A 14,905-nucleotide genomic window follows, 5' to 3' on the forward strand; every position below is an offset into this window, starting at 1 on the left:
CTGTTTAAATCGTGCACATCCTTGGCAAAGGTTGTTATTAAGTCTCAAAAGCAAAACATTTGATCTGAGCTGAAAAACAATCTTATTTTGAAGGAGCTCTGTTTTGTGCATCTTGTTTAGTGGATATGTTTTACGAGTAAATGTTGAAACATCTTTTGATCTAAATTCTTGGTCACTTTTTGTGTGCATCTTTAAGCAGAGAAACTTAATGGCCTAATGGCACGACAACGAGAATCCTTTCCTATCTGTTAAATGCATGGGTGGGTATTTGAAGCAGTCAGATTACTGGTACTGGCACAATGTGGGTGGGTTAGAAGTCAGAGAGTGACCATGTAACTGAGGAGCAGTTTGGATCCTACCAAAGGAAAAGAGACAGAGGCTGCATGATCTTGTCTGGTGGGTTCAAGGGCCATTCTGTGATGCTGGCAAACTACATCAGCAATGGTAGCAAAGAGACACACCCTGGTGATGGCCCTGCCTTACACTGGGCAGAAGAGCCATGTCTCCAATAGCCCGTATGGACTGGAACCAGTGGTCAATCAGAATAGTGAAGGGCTTCAGTGGTCATACACTGTCAAGGATCTTGACATCAAGAGTGGATCATCACGTGCAAGTGGGACATGACGAAGGGAAGAGGGTAAGGACAAAGGGAAAGAAAGTGAATATATACGCCCAAGAAAACTTGTAGCCACTGAATCAAACTTGTCATATTATTTGCTAGTAGTGGTCCACTTGCCTCCCCTAATTACTGACTGTTAATGGTCGAAATATAGGTACTGATCCTGCAAACAAATGCACTGAGTCTGTACAGCGTTCCATTGAAGTTAATGGGCCTCCCTGCAGGTGCAGGAGTTCATATTACTGCATCTCTTTGCAGAATTGGGGACACAGTGAGCAGAAATGATGTGGTCAAGAACTGACTGGAGATCATGTTACCAACTCATTAGAGGGAATTCGCTCTGATAACTGTAAAACAAGCTTCAATATTCACTCATTTCTCACATCTAGTTTGCTAGGTGGCTTCATTTATTAGCGTATGTTCAAGTACATGAGCACTTGTGCTAGCCTTTCTTTAAGAAACAAAAATATTAACCCTCTAGTACACCACCTGTTTGCAATTCATTGTTAACTACAGGGGTTTTTTTATTGGCTAAGTTGTTTCGCTTTTCATTAACTTTGTTCTTTATTAGCATGCAGGCTGCAATCCTATTTCTTTTGCTAGAAATGGACTCTGTTTGTCATTAATACCATACTTATGTCTGCCTCTTTCTTATAAGGTATTTTAAAAGAAATAAAGCTTTTCTTTTCTTGTCTTTTCTTTTGTATCTTTGGACCGTTAGACTGTGGCTATATCCTTGTGGCTTTCCAAATGTACTTGATTTAGCTTTCAATATATAATTAAGTCCAAACAAGTTAATTGCTTTGTAAGTGTCCAAAATTCCCTCATTTCACTTCCATTCATTTATCAATGTTCATTATACAGCCACGGTTCCACATAAACACAAATGATTGTTAATGAATGCCTAATGTCATATTCATTAGAAAATCAGGTTAATGGCTAGTAATGAATATCTGAGTTACTTGGTACTTTCAAGTATGTGTTTTTTTTTCTTGTTGATTACAATACTAGTTTAATTTACAAAGAAATCTTACCTGTATCGTAGTCCAACTAAACCATTATTAGATGGAACCTTTGTAAAATAAAACAATTATCGCTGCTTCCACACTGCAGGTGCTTTGCCCTTAGATGGAATTTTTCACAGTAATAAGGAAATGAAACCTCTATTTGTATCAGATAATTTATCTATCAATTTATGCTTAACACAGAAAGGGGACTAGTTATGTGTGGTTTCATTTGTTTAGTGGTGGTTTATTTTAGCAATGTACACAGAACAAATTTGGGTAGGCAACTTACACTCTTTGAGGTGTTATATCCTCCTGTTGATGCAGATGCATGTTTTTGATGCGTAGGACAGCAGTCCACATGATTAAATCTGTATCTGTATTTATACATACATCTATGAACATATAACAACATTTTAATTGCTGAGGACCAAAGTCAAATATAAACTGAACACAAATAAAATGATTAGCTGCACATTAGCTAAATCTTTGCAAAACAGCACTAGGTTACATAACTATATTTCTAGTTAACATTGTAAGTATGCATATGTGTAGGAGGACAGTGCAATATGTATTCTCAGGTGGCATCAACTTAATCAGCCCACTAATAACCATCTGCCCATATGAATTTTCAAAGCAGTTTTTGGGAAAATGTGCATCTGTTTCAGTATTTGCCTAACTTCAGATGCTGCAGCATGTACATCATTGAAATCAGGCATTTTATGAATTGTTTCTTGTAGGCGGTCTACTCTAATGTAGTTTGAAATACTGCAAATGCAGCTCTCCATTGAATGCATGTGAAGACCAGGAAACCTTCCAAAGTGTATGCTGTGGGAAAGACCTGCCTCGGACTAGATACGGAATTGAAGTCTTGATCCTTTTGGTCTTTTAAAGGCTCCATCATACTCCTCACCAGCACAGAGAGAAGAATCTGCCGTGATCAGATTACATTCTGCCTAGCTAAGTCCTTTGCTGTTACACAGTGCATCTTGACTTTCTGTCTCAAGAACTGTAGCGCAGGAATAGTGTTGGCACTGAAGGGGTAGCTGCATCCCACCCCAGTTTAAATTGTCTCCCTTGTTGTCCTTCAGGAATAAAGACTTGTAGTAACATTTTCTAAAACAGTTATGGGAGCTAAATTCCCATTTTCAAAAGTGTCATGGCAGTAAAACCTTCTGGCTGCTTGTATCAAAGGGAACAGCTAATTTTAATTATAACATTGAAAATAATATGAACACAGACAGTTGGGCACAATATTTTTCCAATAGGTTTACTTCCTCTATGGAACAAATAAATAGTAATCTGAGGGGGTAATAACCCCCCACACTGATACAATTAAGGATCGGGTAACAAAGGATCAAATAGCACATCTCCTCAAAGCACAATGGAAGAATAAAGCCCCAGGCCCAGATACAATACCGGTGGAAGTTTACATTGATAACATCAAATGGTGGACTCTGATCTTGAAAAAATGGTATAACTCTATAATTGAATTGGGCCAAATCCCAGATTCCTGGAAAGGGAGTATTATTGTACTGATTTTCAAGACAGGTTTGAAAGATAAGCCAGAATCTCATCACCCTTTCAGCTAAAATTTTTGGGTGCCATTTGTTATATCATCTCATAGCATGGGTAAAAGGGGAAAACATATTACATGAATATCAGACCAGATTTAGGGATGGATATATCACTATTGATAACACATTTATTTTTCAATTTTTGAGACATAAGTATACGCAAATCAGCATTGTATATTGCATTTGTAGATTTGTCAAGTGTTTTTGATAGTATAGATAGAATTAAACTTTGGGAGAAACTTTGGGGGAATAATTGATAAATTATGGGATTGACCCTTCTCTTTTGCATTTGTTGATAAAATATAAAGATATGTGGGTCCAAGTTAGGTGGGGCTTGAAGGGTGAACTTACATTAAAAAAATCACATACAAAAAGGGGTTAGAGAAGGATATATTTTGTCCCCTTTGTTATTTATTTTTTACATGAATGATATTATTGGAAATATGCAGGATGTGCATTTTCACCCCCCAAAATTATTAGCAACCCTGATTTCTATTTTAATGTATGCAGATGACACTGTTATACTATCAAGAACTCCTATTGGATTACAGAGAGCAATTACAACTTTTGAGCATCTTTGTGGCCAAAATAACTTAAAGATAAATTATGATAAATCTAAAATAATGTATTGGGGAAGCCATGTGATGAAATATCCATGGAATATGAAGGGAACCAAACTTGAAGTTGTCATAACCTATAAATATTTGGGTGTCTTAGTCACAGCTTCTCCATCATGGAAACATCATATTCAGTCAGTGAAAACTAAGGCAGCCCAGTCGGCTGTGGCTATGAAGAAATTTTATGAAATCACAGCAGGATGATCAGTCCAAGCTCCTATGTCAGCATACAAAACTAAAGTTACCTCTCAGATCGTATATGGCACTGAAGTAGGGGGTAGCAATGATGTAGAAATACCTCAGAACAAGTTTCTTAGGGCTCTTCTGACTCTTCCTCCCTCGATTCTTGCATCTTTTCTGAGCTTAGAGATGGGAACGGATTCTGTTTTAACTAATATTATTATTAGAATGGCAGGATTTTGGTTTAAAATCCTGCACCTTTTACTATCTCATTTGCTTAAATTATGCTACATAGAAGATATTAATAATCTCCCTCCTCTCCAATCACCCTGGTTAGCTTTTCTTTCCCTGTACTTTTACACTTTCTGGGATGGGATACTATCTCAAAGATAAAGAAAGATCTTTCTCCCCCATAGAAAAGGTTCAGGTTTTCCAGAGGATATGAGATATTGCCAGGCAGAATAATTTTGCAGTGGCTAGGGCTACTTGCATTGCCCCTTTATATATTCTTTGGAAATTAGATTGGGAGTGAGAAAGATCAGCTGGATCTCACTAATAAATGGCAATCCTCTTTAACTAGATGTAGGACAGAACAGATGCCCACAGCTGTTCTGGCTGGACATTGATTTTTCCATTCCAAGGACTAAAAGACGTTGCCCAGTCTGTCTAGGAGCTGTGCAAGATACTATCCACTATGTATTAGAATGTTCTTCATATAATGACATAAGGAGAACCTATTTATTACTGTACTTGCAGAAACTGATACACTTCTCAAACAGAGAGAAATTAATCTGGCTTTTACAATAAACAGATCCAAATGTAATAAACTGTCTCGCAATTTTTGCTCGCAAGGCTGAGGCGATTAGAGTTAAATATCCTTTATTGCTGATATGAGTGATACATTTTAACATTAGACTTGATTTTATTGTTTCAATTGTGGATCTATGTACAACAATATTATAGATTCATGTCTTGATTTACTACCATATTTATATTAATAATGTTTAGATGTTGGTGGGCTCTGTTTTTAGTATAATACTTGTAGTTCAGTTACTTTGTTCAAACTTATTTATATTATGGGTGTATGTGTGTTATGTCATCCTTGGAAGCATGCCAATTAGCCAGAATCCTTAATAAATAAATAAATAGAATAAATAAAAGTGACTTAGCCAAGCCAATGGGATGTAGATATTTTAGTGACAAAAAGTCACTTCTGAAAATGAAACTTTGGCTCCTAACTGTCTTAATGGTTTTTTTTAAATGTGTCTCATGTTGATCAAACAACAACATTAGCAATTGTTGTTAGGATGTTTAAAAATGCAGTTTGCACTTTTTCATCAGATAATTCTCTTTTCTCTTATTTCACACAGCAGCTTCCCCAGACACTTTAAATGTAAGCAGCGCTGGGCGAATATACATGACATACTTACTGTGGAGCTGCCTAATTAGCTCTACAGTAAAGCGTCATCAGTCTACACAAGTGGCGTTATTAGGCCAGAGCAAACTAATTAACTCCACTGCAGGCTAGTATTGCCAGATACAAGCACTATCCTATGGTGGAATTATTTACTCCGCTGCAACGCACATGTAGATGCTGCCTGCTAGCTAGCCCCACACTGAAGCACCCTCGTGTCCCAGCCAACTCCTCTGCAGCACATTGAGCCAGGTCGGAACAGCCCTGGACTGGCAGGCTGACCCTTGGGGCCCCTTGCCAGCCTGGTTCAATGTGCTGTGGTCCCAGGTACATGTATAAACACTGAGCCTGGGAACAATAAACTCCAGTGCGAAGCAGACACATCCACTGAATAGTATTTTGTGCTTTGCTTTGAAGCACAAGTAAGCTTCTGTCTGCAAAAAGACTTGGCAAATTTGGAAAGTTGCATGCTAGTAAAAGTTAAAACTATATATCATATTTTTCCTTCCTTTCTTCCTTCCACTTTGGATGCCTCAGACCAGGCTTGCTTGGAGCTGCGTGGGGTGATCCTCAGTGTAAGACTCCTTGCTTCCCAGCTCTTTTCTTTTCTGACTCCCACCTGTCTAAAGGTCTCTTGCTCCTGTTTATCTCCCTTTCTGATTTTTTTTCTTGCATTTTCACAGTGTTTTTTCTTCTTTTTCTCTGTTCTTTGTCTCCCCCACCTTCTACTTCTGGTTTCCTTGCAGGTTGCATTTGTCTACTTTGCAGCTTCTGTCTTATTGTTTCTCTTTCTCTCTCTCTTTTGATTCTCTGCCATGGAGAGTTACCTTATTTTATCTTCTGCTTTGTGAGGGGTGCTCTTATCCCCCCTGCTTTTCTCTTTTTCTTTTTCATTTCTTTTTTCCCCCCCCTAACCCTCACACATTTCCCTCTCTTTCTCTTTCTCACTCTTCCTTTCTCCCCTCTGGGCGCTCACCCTGCTCCCTTTTTGCTTTTTATGGCCACATTCCCAGACATGTATCTCTCTAGTTTATATATACATTTTTTTTTCATTCCCTTAGTTACTTTTAGCTTTTGGCATTAAGCCTGTCCTAGCAGGAATGGCCTCTCCTACACCCGGCAGCTGGCATGGGGATGCCTCTCAAAACCTCCCCTTTAACCATGGCTTGAGGGTCCATACTGCTCCCTCCTCGAGGGTCAAGGCCTGTGCAGGCCTAGCTAACCTCCTGGGATGGTATAATGCATGTTAGGTGGCCTGTCTTAACATGGTCTCAGTGATTTACCTGAGTGCTCCAACCCTGGTCAACGGTGTGCACGGAGGGCCTGGACATCTCAGGCATACCCTATCTTGTCATGCCCCTAGACACCTAGGTGGTGACGGTGGTGATTTCCAGTGTGCCCCCACACCTGTCCAGTTGGGAGCTGGCCAAGGGACTCAAGCCCTATGGGGTTCCTACAAGTGCTTTCGCTGACTAATGATCGGAAGCAAGGACCCAAAGCTGAAGCATGTCCTGTCCTTTTGAAGGCAGGTCTTCATGCTCCTCAGGGAGGGCCCCCATTCTCTGCCTCACTCCTTGAACCTCATGCTCAATGGGTGGAGGTTTGTGATTTATTTTTCCTTGGGAGAGACCATGTGTTTCTAGCGAGGTAGTTTTTCCCACCTAGCAGCCCAGTGCCTGCTGGGGAAAATGGTCAGAACATTGGTGACTGCAGCGGTACCGAAGGATGGTGCCCACTTCTGGGGCACAGGCCCTGCCCAGTGAGGCCGGGATCTCTTCCTGACTTCCTTTCACCTCTGTTCCATCTGATGGGGCTGGGGTCTCTGGAGTGAGAGAGCTCTCCAGCAGAGAGGCTGGGACTACTACCCAGCCCTCTCCCCTGTCTGTCCTACCTACCGGGCCCATGCTTCCTGGTGCAGAGGCCCCACCAGGTGGTGGTGCTGATGCCTCCACTTGCCCCCTGACCACCCTGGCCAAGGCAGCTGGGGTGGCTGGTGACTGTGGCACCAGGGCCCTGACAGACAATGGAGCTTAGGCCTCCTCCCAGCTTCCCTCCACTGCAGTCTTGTCTAAGGTGGCTGGCCCTGGGGGGGCGGGGGGGAGGAGGAGCTGGGAGTGGTGCATCCCATCCCCTATGAAGGGGGGAGGGTGCCTGCCACTCTTCCAAAGAAGAAGAACAAGGAGGGGAAGATGAAGGGGGCCTCTCAGGACACCTCATCCTTGCCGGGGCCCTCCTCAGCTGCCACTGGGGAGGCCCTCACTGGAGAACCTGATCCCACTCCAACTGGCCCACTGGTGACCCCGTTGCACATGGTCATGGCCAGGGATGACTCGGTGGTGAGAGAGGTGACAGCAGGGGTCACTAACCTCTCCCCCTGTCAAGAAGACAGAGATTGCTGTCCTGAAGCCAGTCCTCAACCTGGACGATGAGAAGAGGCTGTTGTGATTGGACATTGAGGGCACAGACACCACGTTTTTGCGTGAGCTCCCACCTGGGGTGTGGCCTCACTGTTCTTCTGTTGGAAATGTCCATCCCACATTGGTGGACCCCAGCTGGGTCACCCCCAACTATGGGGGTTTTCTTGCCTTTCTCTAGTGGTCTAAAGGACAGAAGAATGTAGCAGGGCACATCACCCAGCGGTGCACAGACCCTAGGCTTTTTGTCAAGGCTGCCAGGGCTGCGGCCAAACTTATGCAGCAAGATCTAGGCAACTCACAGATGGCTTACCATCTGGAGAAGCTCGCACAGTGGGTGAGAGACGAATGGGGCCTGGGAGGGTCCCTGGAGTAGAGTAGGGCATGATAGGCCTTTCCCAACCTGTCTCTGCTATCTTGCTCTGCTCTTGGGTGCTCACTCCTCCACCTACACCTTAGCTCTCTCTTCCACTCCCATACTCACACCCATGGCAGCCATGACCATTGGCACTTTTAACATCAATGGCTGTTGAGATCCGGTGAAATGGGAGGCCATCCTGGAACTCCTGCACCAGAAGTGGCTGGCCATTGCCTTCCTCCAGGAAACGCATTCTGATGGACTCAACCAGGTGGTCTGGCATGCTGCCTGGTGAGGCCACTTGTTCCTGAGCCATGGCACCAACCTCAGCACCAGGGTCATGACTCTCCTATCACCACAGCTGCAGCTTGACATGGTGGTGGAGCAGGAGGTCATCCCTGGCTACCTGCTGACTGTGCATCACCCTAGCACAACACCACCTGTTACTCATCAATGTCTACACAGCCACTGATGGCCAGGAGAGGGCCATTTTTTTCAAGACCTTGGCCACCCTCCTGCCTGACCCTAGTGAGGATGATGACCAGCTCCTCACAGGCAGGGACTTAAACTGCACCATTGATGCCTTGCTTGACTGCACGAGGCTTGAACCTCACCTGCTGTCAGCCCACAAACTGCAGTCTGCCCTGGAGACCATGGACCTTGTTGATGTCTGGAGAGCCTTCCATCCCGATGTGTGCCAGTACATCTGGGCCAGGAAGAGCTCTGGTGGTCTTACCTTGGCCCACCTTGACCACCTTTCTGTCACCAAGCACCATCTGCCACTCCTATGCAGCGGCCACATTGTTCCCTCAGGCCTGTCAGATCATAGCCTGGCCTGCTGTGAACTGAGCCTGAGCAGCTGAGACTGTGTGCAGGCACCTTATTGGTACTTCAGCATCAGCCTGCTCCAAGACTCCTACTTCCAGGACTGCTTTGCCCACTTTTGGTGGGGCTGGGAGGCCTCAAGACTGACCTACTCCTCCTGGAAGCTATGGTGGGACATGGGCAAAGTACAGATCTGGGCCTCTTGCCAGAAATACACCCAGCTGGCAATGAATAAACTGCACCGCCATATTTGAGAGCTGGAGGAACATGTGGTAGAGCTCAAGGCCACCTTGCTGGCCACTGGCAGTAAATGGTGCTGCATGAGAGCCTCCAGTTCCACAGGAAATGCCTGCGTGACTTGGCAGAGAGTGCAGCCCATGGAGTGAGGATCCACACCCACTACCAAGAGCTGGCAGAAGCTGATGCCCCAACCCACTTCTTCTTTGACCTGGAGTGGCGGCAGGCAGTGAGCGAAGTCTTAGATCACCTCAAGACCCCTGAGGGCTGGGTAATCATGGCCCTGGGTGAAGTGCGTGAGCACGGTGTTGCCTTCTATTGTGACTGTTTGCAGCCGAGCCATTCTGCTCCGAGGTCACACGGGAACTCCATGAGGGTCTGCCATGTCTCTGTGCCCTGGAAGTCAGTGAGCTGGAGTGGGAACTGTCTCTGGAGGAGCTGGCAGTTGCCACAGCCATCCTCACTTCCGGCAAAGTCCCAGGCCTTGATGGGTTACCTGCCGAGTTCCACAAGACCTTCTGGCCTCTCCTAGGCCCCCACCTCGGCCTTTGGATTTTGGCCCCTCTTCACCGGAGCCCTCTGGGTCTTGTACCAAGACATGTCCAGCCTGCTTAAGGTGAATGGCATGCTCTGCATCCCATTCCCTGTGTGCAGGAGCATCTGTCAGGGCTACCCCCTGTTAGGCATGGTCTATGCCCTGACTGTTAAGCTGCTGCTGCATGTGCTGTGGTGCTGCCTGAGTGGTGTGGCCTTGCCATCAGCCGTGGGTCCATCCATTGGCTCTCCACTTTGGCTATAGGCATATGCGGATGAACGTGACCACCTTCCTCAACACGCAGGAAGATGTGTGGGCCCTGACAGACTGCTAGTGAGCCTATGAGCTTGCCTCCTCAGCCTGTATCAATTGAGCCAAGAGTGATACCCTGCTGCTCAGTGCATGGAGCAGCGCAACCCCCGTGGCTTTGTCAGGGGGCCTCACCTGGCACCGCAAGGGCCTTCAGGTCCTGGGAGTGTTTCTGTGGCTGCTGACCTGCATGGCATACAACTGGGATGGCTTTGAGGAGAAGGTGGAGGCTCACTTGCAATGGTGGTGCTGGTGCCTAACCAGCCTCTCCTACCGTGGACATGTCCTCATCGCCAACAACCTGGTGGCAGCGACCGTGTGGCACTGATGCACTATACTCAACCCACTGCTGGATCTGCTCAAGAGACTCCAGTGCCTTTTGGTAGACTTATTCTGGGATGGGTGCCACTGGCTCCTATGGGCCATCATCTACCTACCTGTCACTGAGGGGAGCCCGAGTCTGGTCGACCTGGTAAGCAAGGTGGCTGCCTTCTACCTGCAAGCCCTTCAGAGACTCCTCTATGGTGAGGAGTGCCTACCCTGACAACAACTGGCATGCTGGTTCCTGCAGAGGGTGGGAGCCCTTGACTTCAACTTGGAGCTCTTTCTGCTGGACCTCATGTTCCTGAACTGGGCAGTGCTTCTGGCCTTCTACCACAGCATGGTATGAGCCTGGAAGGCCACCTTCCACCTCCAGCCCTGCGCCCAGTGCCTGCAGTTCTTGCAGCTGCTGAGGGAGCCCCTGGTGCCCAATGCAGCCCTGTGGTGCTCTGTGCTGAGCCTGGCCCTCACCAGCCTCACAGCCACCTTCATCCAGGTACGTGTCCTCTGCCTGGGCCATCTCCTTGACCCCGCTCAGTCGGCCTGGCTCTTGCCCGAGGCCCTGACCACCCAGCTGGGCATGTGCCCCATCTGCAGCGTGGGCTGTCTCCTGCATGACATCTGGGCTGCCCTTCCATTAGATGCAGCAGCCACCCTGGATGCCCATCTCTGGGCACGCCAGGTCCCCCGTGCTGTGGATGCTCCAAGCGAGACTGTTCCCGTGCTGCCAGTCACCCCAGCTGTGGCTGGCAAGCTGGCCAGGAGCCTCTTGGAGACCACCTATGTGTGCTTCTACCTCTGCTGGGTGGCAAGTGGGGCCTCGTCTGCCTGGCCAACTTTCTACTGGGTCAGGCCAAGATGGCCGTCCTCAAGAGCCACTGCAACTGGCTTGACGGGACCGGCTCAGATGATGCCCTGTGGCTTTTCGGCCTCCTGGTGTGGGTGCGCCTTTTGCCGGAGTTTGAGCACGCTGTGCTCCAGTGGGTGGTGCCCACCTTTAAGGCATGCTGGGCCCTTGAGGGAGCACTGTGCTATGTGGAGGACAGGTGTCTTCAATACGTGCTCTGATGCCATGAACGGTCTGGGTGACTGCGCAGGCTTGGTGTCAGACTGTGATTCCTAGTTTGTGCCATGCCCTGGGCCCTCATCAGGCTGCTTTTTGCTTTTTTTTTTCTTTGTGTGGGAAGTTGAAGGTGTTGTCACATGTATGATTGAATAGAGCAGGGTAGGAATCATTTGTTTATAGAGGGCTTTGGCCTGTAGGACCGTGTGGCCGGTGTCCCAACTTCATAATGGCATGTTAGGCATGACGTGTAATAGAGTGAAGGTGTCTGTCACGGTGTGGTGTTATGAATATAATGGCATGGTGCTCTTGGTTTGATGGTAGTTTGTCTTTGCTTTGTATATTGGACCTGGACCCTGGAGGGGCCAACAATTTGTACCCCAAACCCCTGAATACAGTAGTTAAAAAGTCAAAGCCCTTCTTTCCTTCCTTCCTTCCTTACCTGTCTTATCTTTGTTTGTTGTGGCTTCTACCATGGTTACATCATAGTTGGGAGGGCCTACTGGTGCTTGAACTGAAACTGCTTGTCTTCTTTGGGCTTAGGAAAGAAAATGGTCATGATTGACTGAGTCTTGTCAGCATACTTGCTACTTTACCTCATGAGAACTTTGAGTAGCTACATTGAACAATAATAGTGATAAGCAGTTATGCTGTGGGTTTATATTCAGAATAGGGCATAAGGCTAATAATAAATTACTCATCATTACTAATTAAGCGTAGAGACACAGGGTTACCTTACTTTAAAATGACAAACCTGGGAAAAGGATTATCATGAGCTATTACTCTGAATTCAATTGCTTACTAACAATGGCAGGCCATATTGAAAAATGTAATTGATTCATTTTAATGTTCCTGTCAAATAAGTTGCTTGGTGAAATAGCAATGCTGGAAATATTTGTAGAAGTAGTTGTTCTCTGAAACAGTCAAATTCACTTAATCCATAATGAAAAATATCCAACTAGCTTGAGTGTTTGCAGAAGTCACAACTATTTCTAGGTAATGTTGGCCAATATAGTTTGGTAGTAGGCAAGATCTTACCCTTAGGTTTAAGACCCCAATTCAACAAAGCATTAGGTTTATGTTTATACATGTTCCTTGATGCCAACAAAGCACTTAAGTGTATGAATAGCCAGAATAACTTCAGTGAGCTATCTACATGCTTACAGTTAAATATGCTTGGTATTCTTTTGGACTGGGGCCATACAGATGAGCATTTTATAGGATCAAGCTTCAAAGCACTTACACACATGCCCAAAGTTAATCACATACTTCAGTGCAATGTTGAATAGTGATAGACTTCTGAGTTGATACCTGAAGGCATAAGGCAGATCATTGTTGTCTTTAACATTGACATTGTTATGGGCTGTAGTATCGAGATACATTGGGTCCCAAAGTTTAGACTGGAGAGAGAAGTAGTACTCCTTATATTGCCTTGATTGATATAAGAATAATATTGGAATAAAGACCTTTTTTATTTCTTACCACACTGGCCAGTTAAGAATGTTGACCAATGTGTTCCTGAAAAATTGCAAGGCTTCTCATTGCACCAGGCTTGGGGAGGTAAAAAGTCTCAGGCAGAAGCTAGCATCTAACTCAGTGATTTGCAACCAGGGTGCCATAGTATACTGGTGCCTAGAGATCCTCTCATGTGTGCAGTGGGTTGCCATGCAGTGTTAGTGCTGTGAGGTGTGCAAACATGATTTATAAGCTAAACGCAGAGATTTCAAATAGGAATTCACAGGGTTAAAAACATTCTGATCTGTTTTGGTCTTTACAACAGAAGAACTGTGCTATTATTTTTCTGCAGTCAAACTAAGACCTTACATTTTCTGAGGGGTGTCTTGAGTCTGATGAAGCATGTCTTGAGTCTAAAAAGGTTGAAAACCACTGGTTCAACTAAATTTATTTAATTTATGAGACGATACCAGGTGAGCATCTGTCTAGACCTAATGTATTTTTTAAAATTTTAGATGTTGATCTTAAATATGATGTATTTAACTTGGAAAAATAGGATTATGCTGCTAAAATAATAGTGATTTTTAATATATTACAGGCTGTTCCTTACTACACAAGCTTTGTGACTAGTGTAACTTTGTGGGACAGAGGAGTTTACCACCATGATGTAAGTACCATCATACCACTTTATTTCTTTAAATACTGTTTTGTATTGTGCTACATGACAGAATTTCTTTACTGAGACAGGATTATTGTACATTTAAGAGTTATTTACTCTGAAGAGGGCCCTGTACAGGATCACCTGCAAGGGTGCTCGGTATCTGCCTTTTATATTCCCTGCTTGACCTATGCAGGAAGTAGTCTTCTCTTTCTATGAAACAAAACAGCATTTTCATTTAATTATGGAATGAATGAGACAGTCAAAGTATGTCTCAGAAACCATAGCAATGCACATTTCAGGGGTATGTAGATAGGTAACTCAACCACATTAACAACATCCTAGTAAACAAATGAGCAGACAAGTGTCCGATACTATGCTGAGGGATGTTTTAGACTAACACACAACAGAACCCAACCTAGGTCTATGAGGAATCTGTTAGAAAACAAAGCTTGTTACTTATCTTGGCCTATTGGATGGCAACACAAAAATATTTAATAGGAAGTATAATTTTAGATCCTACCCTTTAATAATACCAGCTGACCATTTAAGTCTTTACGAAGTGAACAAGATTTTTGCAACAGTAATACTCTGCTTGCACAAGGACAGAAACTACACATAAATTGGTTTAAGTGATCAGAAGCTGATTTAAATCTGTAACAGAACAGAAGTTCAGTGTATATAAACCAGTTTTAAAATGGCTGAAACTGGGTTTAACATAAACCTGGTTGAACGTAGCATCCGACTTCACTGATTTGAGTCAAACTGGTTTATGAAACTTTTGTCCCAGACCTCTTCCTGGTTTAAGTTGAATCAGAGTCCCCCAGCATGCTTTTCAGCCCTGTGCTGTGCTGTGCTGTTCTTTCTGCTCCAGAGAGCAGGGCTAGCCCTGCCCCTCTCTTCTCTAGGGGGAGCAAGGGCAGAGGTGTGCCAGATGCTGCTCAGGTATGGCCCCATAAGGTGAAGGTGCAGGGAAGGTCTTTATTCCGTCTCCCTCCCCTCTCCCCCTGGGAGACTCCAGATAGGGTCTTGCTGGCTAGGGTGGAGTGGCCCCTGTCAGGATCCGCCCCCCTTGCCACTCCAGCAGCAGGGGTAGAGACATGGCTAGAGGTGGCTGGCATGGCCTTACCTGGGGCTGGGGCTGGGGCTGGGGCTGGGGCTGGGGCTGGGGCTGGGCCCGGGCCCGCCAGCAGCATGTGGCTGGGCCTGGGGCTGGGGCCATCGGCAGTGCCAGGATGGCCCTGGCCCGGTGCTGGCACTGGGCTGGGGCAAGCCGCGGCAGTGGTGCCAGCTGGGGCTGGGCTCAGGTGTGGCTGGGG

General features: G+C 45.5%; 1 protein-coding gene across 3 annotated transcripts in view; it reads left to right on the top strand.

The window, feature by feature from the left end:
• LOC109296122 overlaps positions 1-14,905 on the top strand; it is a 215,534-nt gene that overhangs the window by 4,329 nt on the left and 196,300 nt on the right. For all 3 annotated transcript variants that reach the window (XM_019515354.1, XM_019515355.1, XM_019515357.1), the window contains exon 2: positions 13,527-13,595. In XM_019515354.1, the coding sequence (XP_019370899.1) occupies positions 13,527-13,595 (69 nt within the window). The remainder of the gene's footprint in view (positions 1-13,526; positions 13,596-14,905) is intronic.

Source organism: Gavialis gangeticus, unplaced genomic scaffold (genome assembly GCF_001723915.1).
Source record: "Gavialis gangeticus isolate Ggan-Ray unplaced genomic scaffold, GavGan_comp1, whole genome shotgun sequence".
In the NCBI taxonomy this organism is placed as follows: domain Eukaryota; kingdom Metazoa; phylum Chordata; order Crocodylia; family Gavialidae; genus Gavialis; species Gavialis gangeticus.